General features: G+C 47.7%; 1 protein-coding gene across 4 annotated transcripts in view; it reads right to left on the bottom strand.

Moving 5' to 3' along the window:
* Positions 1-1,160: 1,160 nt before the first annotated feature.
* FNIP1 (folliculin interacting protein 1) overlaps positions 1,161-7,349 on the bottom strand; it is a 69,394-nt gene continuing 63,205 nt past the window's right edge. For 3 of the 4 annotated variants that reach the window (XM_074603613.1, XM_074603615.1, XM_074603614.1), the window contains 3 exons: positions 5,905-6,102; positions 5,391-5,506; positions 1,161-4,420 (listed from right to left, as the gene is read on the bottom strand). In XM_074603613.1, the coding sequence (XP_074459714.1) occupies positions 4,342-4,420; positions 5,391-5,506; positions 5,905-6,102 (393 nt within the window). In that variant the 3' untranslated portion in view covers positions 1,161-4,341. Of the gene's footprint in view, positions 4,421-5,198; positions 5,507-5,904; positions 6,103-7,349 lie in introns of all 4 variants that reach the window. The other variant, XR_012589457.1, reaches the window with a different exon arrangement.

Below are 7,349 nucleotides of genomic sequence, written 5' to 3'. Positions count from 1 at the left end.
ATTGTTTTTACATCACCCCACCCTTGCGGAGCATTGAGCCATTTGATGTCAGGCTCCTCGGGCTGGGAACTGACAAGGTGCCCTCGGAGCAATTCACCCATTCCCGGCGGGCAGGGAGACTCCCAGTGCTGTTACTGCAGCAATCGAAACGCCCGCGAGTCTGCCGAGACGGCTCCATTCCCCCTAGAGATGGGAAAAAAAAAATAGTGGGGTAACAGGTATCTTTTTACAGGAGGGGCCTTGGCAGGTGCAAGCGGAAATCCTCAACAGCCCCGCTCCCAGCCCTCTCCCTGCGCCAGCCCTGGTCCGGCGGCTGCAGGATGGACCCGCGGCCACTTACCTCTGCTCGTCCCTGTCCCTCACCTGCAGCCGGGGCACCTGGGGGAGGCACGTACCGGGAAAGTGAACTAGGAGAAAGCTCATCAAAAATAGAGGATGCAGCGACTTCAGACAAAGGTCTCCATCGTTTGCCAATTACTTGTTCCCTCTTCAAGAACACAGGACCTGTATTAATCTCCAAAAGCCGTCGTAGGGACGCTCTGCTACATCTTCCCAAGTGAATTCTTTTTACCTGTTGTATGATTATCACTTCACTGTCCTTGACAGCACTGTATCATAATTTGAACTTACATTTAATAAAACCTTACGAAGACTTCTCAGTAACCTTTACTCCTGCGCAGCGACCCAGAGAGACAGAAAAGGGATTGTAATAGGGCAGACGGGCACAAACACGGTAATCTGTAGGAGAGGAATTACAGACACTGCTGGTGTGACAAACGGCTCTGCGGGTGAATTTGGGATGTACGGAGCAGCGCAGGCACCACGGCTCTGTGCATACACTTTTCTCCTCCTGCAAAGTCACGCATCAGCACGGACGGCCAGGGCCACCTTCCTGTCTTCCAATCGCTTTTTTTGGGCCAACGACATTCACAACTGACGGGACAGTAAGTTCAAACACAAATTCCTATTTGAAATGACTAATTCCCCATGAGACCCCAAATGAAATGGCCGCGGCACCCTTGTGTACCAGGATGCACGTCCCAAAAGGGATGGGTGACAGGAGACGCGCAGACATCAACCCTGAGATGGTGACAGTTCATACGGTCACCAACACGCTTGTACTACCAGTACAAAAAATGGACACAAAAAGGTAGCAGAAGTAAATTGACATACTGTATTTATTGCACAAATTTCCCCTAAAATTGGGAACGGTTATTATAATACAAGTGCACATCTTGGGAAATATATACAAAAACAGAAGAGATAACAAGTATGTACATTTTACCCAGCATTTTACAAGTACCACCATCTAAATAATTTAGAGAAAGCAAAAAATTGTCATAAAACATCTATAACAACTAATAGGGAAAACATACGCAAGGTGTAAAATCCTTTCTTTTAAATATTTTTTGTTCTTAGCAGCCCAGTGTTTGCCAATTGCAACAAAACCCAAATTTGCTAATTTGTGTGCCTAGTACATTTAGTTTTCAGCCAGAAAATTTAAGACATGTTAATGGAGATTGGTAATAGTGGAAAAAAGAAATCAAACGTTAGTTTTCTATTCACATAAAACAATCGCGATATACTTTTAAAAAGTCGATGCTATAGTCCTGTAAAAGATCCCTTTTTGTATTATTTAACAAATAGACTCATGTACCACATTGTTCACGTACCCTAAAAGTTAACTTACAGAGTAACTTCCCGTCATACGAGGGTTTTGGTTGGGGTTTCACCACACCCTGCTCCAGAGGGTGCCACCGCCGGGTGCCACCGCCCCGGGGGCTCTGCGGGGACCGGCCCTGGCGGGAGGACGAGGAGGAAGCCGCATCTGTGGCTGCTTCGTCTGGGACCGACTGGACACATTGTCACAACGGCGTGAACGGGTTGTGTTAGGCAGGGACAGCCGAGAAAGATGCCACCAAACAACCACCCTTTGCTCCTTCTCAAGTTAATACTAATTTTCAGCTGTGCAAGGGCCTTTCTTGAGAGCCAAATTCGCCTAATAACGGTTAAAGGGAGGAGAACACGGCATTTTCCTGTAAGGATGCATTATAAGCGTGGTCCTGGAGGTGCCAGGACTACGGAGCGGCGCTGCCGGGCTGTTTGGGCTCGTGCTGGGGATGAAGGAACCTCCCCGGAGCAAGGGCAGGAGCTGCTCCCTGGGGACCCTCCACCAGGGCCACAAGGGCAGCCCCCGGCAGTGCCGACAGCGCCCGGTCCCTACCGCACATCTATGTACAATGTTCGGAATCCTAACTATTGGCTATACAATGTATCGTAGCAAAGAGTTAAAAATTCATATTCCGAGCTCAATCCGACATTTCATTAAAAATGCGTTTACACAACTGGGCCCCTACGTTTTGTGCTCATTCCAAAAGCCAGACGTAACGTAACTGTGTGGCAAAGAAAGGACGTTTGAAGAACAGGGGGGAAACACATCCTTAGATAGCGTATTAACACAAGTTTCTCCCCTGCAGCAGTCAGCGTTAGATTTTATATACAAAAGAGTTTCAAATGACACTGCTTCTATTAACTCCGGTTTACTCCCTGACGGAGACGCAGTCCTGCGTGGAAAGGGCTGTGGGTTTGCCACGGAGGTCTGCCCTGGAGCACAGCCTTCAGTTACACATTTGAAATATTACTGAAAAACCCCTCCGGGTGAAATCCTGGCCCCCGCGAAGGAAGGGAGGAGAGTTTTGTCATTGACAGCGGCGGGGCAGGGATCTCTCCTATTGTCTTCAAGTTTATCAAATGGTTAAAATAGATTCGTATTTAAAATAACTCGGCAAACAACAATAGCAGGCGTGCTATACTATTGAAAAGAAGATTACAGAACGACGTATTTATAGAACTGTTTATAGAGTTCAGCGCCCAAGTGAACGCTTATCTCCTACTTCTGTGGATAATCCATGAACTTCAAAATGAAAACAGAACCTAAAAATCAGCAACATGAATTGGCTGCTAGGACAAATACGCAAAGAAAAGCCTGTAATGAAGTGTCCAGTTAAACTGAGGTAGTAGAGCCTTTGCAAACATAATCCACCTACCACTGTCTATTTACATTACTTACACCAGACTGGGTCCATCAGCTATTCCTACAACTATTGTATATACAAGGAGAAACCAGTGATGGCTGAGGAAAGGAGAAATGCTGAGAATAAAATAAACAACATTTCCTGCTGGTAATTACACAAGTGAGTAGAAAAGGGACGAGAGTCATCTGCATCAAGGGTCTATTTGTCAAAAAATAATTTTGATATTTCTATACTATGGTGTAATCAACGTTCATTTTTTTTTGTAGAATGGTTTTAAAAAATATATCAATTCATTACCTGAGCAATTAAGGGTAATAGTCTATTTGTTTTTTTTCCCTGATGCTTTGGTACAATTATTTCTAGTTCATTATTTCAATAGCTGACTGACTGCTGTAAAAAGAATAGGATGTTGCGAGAACATTATAGACCATAAAAAAGTTAGAGGTAAGAGTCGTGTCATTCCAGGGACCCCACGGGGAAATTTCAGCCAACTTTCTCTGTAGTTTTTTTTTTTTCCCCGTTAACATTTTGATTACGTTGTGGAAGAAAAGCATCACTTGGTATAAAGCAACATTTAAACATTATAAACATTTAATACTGGTTACAACATCCGGCCCAGAAAGGGAATCTCCATCGCTGGTTTGTCTGTTGGCCTCTTCCTCCCTCCTCCCTGTCCCCCCCGCTATTCCCTCTCCCCAGGAGAAAGAGCATAAATAAATTTTGGAGCTGAGCGTCATTAATAAGCTTTTTACAAAACAAAACAACCCCCCCCCCAACCCCTGTTCTTCCTGTGGGAAGTATCCACAATTTGACCATGACATGAAAAAGTAGAAGTTGTTTACAAATCATTGCAGCTTGAGAATTAGAGATCTTAACGAGATCCTAATCAGTGGAAGCCAGTCTGAAGCCAGCTGCTGCGTTCTCTTGTTAAGTTTGTAATTGCCGATAGCATCATCTATTTCTCAAAGCAGTTCTTCCGCACATTTCCCAATATAAATTACAGTCAGCCACTGTGGCAGAAACTGATAAAAAATGCAGATTTTCAGCTTTTGCTAAAATCTCTCCTTTTGTGTGGTTGAAATCTCGGCCTTACTCACTTTTCTTTTTCTTTATCCTTTTTTATAAATGAGCGAGTGGGAGAGGAAAAGTCTCCAACTGTTTGCATACCGTGCAGTCATATATGGAGGTGCTGCAGCTCAACGAGCAGTTTGTTTTAATTGCTTCAAAGAGAAAGGAGCCAGAACAAGTCGTCTTCCACTTTGTTTCCAGAGGGGGAAAGAAGTCAACATCTCTGGCCTCTGGCATTTTAAAGTAGTATCTGGGCAACGTAGGGAGAGTGAGTGCTCGCTACAGCTGCCAGTAAAGGGAGGTCGCTGGATTCAATCCTAGAAGGAAGCAGAAGAGTCACATTTAATCTAAGGCGAAGCGTAGCTGGGCTGAACACGTGCATCAGTCGCCACATTGCCTGCTCCGGCCCCAGCCGTCGTGCTGGGCCTGGGAGATTTTACAGCGCTGAGTGGCAGGACGTCCCTCAAGCAACAGTGAAGCCGAATGCGTTCCCTCCTACCGCAGCGCTGCCAGCGGGGAGACGCGCTGCCGCCACCAGACTGTTTCTAACATCACCCCCAGATGTGCCGGCTCGTGCTGAGCGACAGCTCCGCGCTGTCAACGATCCTCAGCTCCTGCCTGCCTGCTTGGGGGTTTTTCCGTAGGGCCAACAGACTGGTGAGAAAGTAGATGAAGGGAGGAAAAATAGCAGATTCCTTCCTACCCTCAAAGGGACCAACAGTTGGGGGACAAGGTGCAGGAGCAGAGGACCAGGCTAAACTGCTTCTGCAGCTGCCGAGGAAGCGCTGGCACTGGGCTCACCGCGCTGCAGCTGCTCCCCATCTCCAGCTCCACAGGCGCTCCGTGTGCTCTCCTGCTCCCCCGGTACTCCTCTGCACGGAACACCATTCAGAGCCGTCCTATAAACACCCCTGAAATAGCTCCTCTGCCCGTGCCCCACACCCCCAGGGAGGAACTATGTGCCTTAAATGACACAGAGGGTGTTTTCTGCCATGTAGGGAAAGTCAACGCGGAGGAATCAGGTGCCCCACATTGTTCAGTGGTGACTGACCAACTAAGGACGGAGCCTGACAAGCTCTGGGGTGCTGAGCCCACCTTCCTGCCCGGAGGGAAGAGAGAAAGGCTGGGGGATCCTGGGGATCAAGCAATGGCAAAGGAGAAGCCTGCAGCTGCGGGTGATTTACGCCACACCACGGTTCCAGTCCCATTTAGGAATCCGTTTCGCTGTGCTTAGCACAAGGCCAGGCAGAGGATGTGGCACCGCTCGGAGAAAGGGAGGGATCGTACCCCAGCACCATGCCCAGCTCCTTGACGTGAACTCTCATCTGGCCCTTGAGATACTCGGACAGCATCTTGCTTTTGAAATACAGCTCCTGCAGCCGATCTTCCAGGTGCATAACACACTAGAAAGCAAAGGGGGTTGTGTCAGGGAGAAGACAGTGCTACGTCCAAACCGCGCCCGGCCTCAAAGCAAAACAGCACAGACCCCACTTCTACTGCCTTCTCCGTGGCCGTGCCCAGGTGAATAGTTAGTAAGATACTGGCAAATTTTATTTCACTGGCAAGACTCTCACTTTTGAGCAGAAGCCTTCGATTGCATGTTAAATCTGAATTAATAAGACAGCTGTCTTGATTAGAGCGCAGCAGTTAAATGGACCGCTCAAAAAGCTACATCAGGGAACGCCCTGGCTACTAAAACTGGGGCTACAGATAAACTAGGCAGAACTTTACACCCTCTTCAACTTACAAAGTGAAAGGATGCTTTAAAAACATCGCCCTCTCGATTATCATTCATACTTACAAAGTTTGGAGATAAATTATGCTTGTAAAGCTGAAGAGTGGAATGAAGCAGGTTGGAGACGAGACTGGAGACTAACACTTCTTTTCCGAGCTTATTATCAATCATTCGTCTCTGGCTACTGGCCACTTGCACCGTCCATTTGTCCGTGTCTGCAATAATGCAGACGGCTTCTGCAATCGGTTCATCCAGAACAGGATGCTGGAAACAAAAAAAGAATAGCAGAACCCTGAGAATGACAAAGGACAACGGTCTTTTCACAAAACGTCATCCTCCTGGATAGCAGGGAGAGCGTCCCAGGCACCGCTTCATCTAAAATACAGTAACATGTGCCAAGAACTGCATTCCATCTATTAAAAACACTGTTTTTAACTGTTTAAGGACAGTTGCTTCTTTTCTTTCATTTCCTTCTAGGTTTGAAAGCGTGTCCTTGGCTGACAATTAAATCATTTGATATTTTATATAAAGAGTTCTGATGTATCTAAAGTATATTCTAACTGAAAGTACCAAAACCCCAACTTGCTGTTCAACATGGCTGTGTTCACGAGGCCGGTTTTATTCCCAGTTGTCACTGGCTTCCCTTTACGGCAGGGCCAGCAGAGGGAGTCAGGACCCAAGCCTGCGCCCAGCTCCTCCTTTCCTTCCCAGCAGCGTTTCACCTCCCGTCCAAAGCCATGGAGGTGGTAAAAAGGGAGTGTATTTGGAACCCCACCGTCCGCCCCAATACATTTTTGGGGCTGGACTGTTAGGAAGCACCTCCTTCCTTCACTCAGGACTAGGCTGCAGGTATTATTTTACTTGAAGATAAGCATTTAAAATCTTGCTTCCTCCTTTTGTATCGTCTCCATCTTTGACTTCTGCGATTGAGGTTGAAGCCTGCTGACGGACACGCACCGCTATCGGCTTATATTTCACACATGTGTTTCATAGCAGCAGCTACCTCACACTGCTGCCTCTGCTGCCTGAAGTTCAGTTACGCTTCACAAATGGCTGAAACCACAATGGCTTAAAACAGCCCCCAGAACAGCCGCGCAGGGAGCGAAACTGCCCCCCAGGGCTGGGCACAAGGGAAGGGGACGGTAACGCGGGGAATGGCCGCAGCAGGTGGCCGTGCCACCTGTGTAAGGTGTGATGCACGTCGTTACCTCGAGAGGCGTGGACGAAGGGGCATTTCGGAGGCTCCCAGGGGAGCGCTAAGCAAAGCAGACTGATGCTACCAGTCTGTGGGCGGGTCCTTCCCCAATCCCTTGGGAATAAACTGGAGGGGAGCGGAATCCCGCTGTTCAGTGCCGGCCTGCTTTCCGCTCCTCTCCTGGTGACTACAAAAGGGGTAGGAAATTCCCCACTTCCCAGTCACGCCTCAGTTCATCTACGAAAAAGCTTCTGTGGAGAAGAGATTTCCAGCATGAGATGCGTGAGTCCCCTTTCTCCCCTTCGCCTTTTCTGAT

Source organism: Larus michahellis, chromosome 11 (genome assembly GCF_964199755.1).
Source record: "Larus michahellis chromosome 11, bLarMic1.1, whole genome shotgun sequence".
Taxonomy (NCBI): Eukaryota; Metazoa; Chordata; class Aves; order Charadriiformes; family Laridae; genus Larus; species Larus michahellis.
Note: the sequence above shows the minus strand (reverse complement) of the source record. Positions and strands in the feature narration are given on the sequence as shown.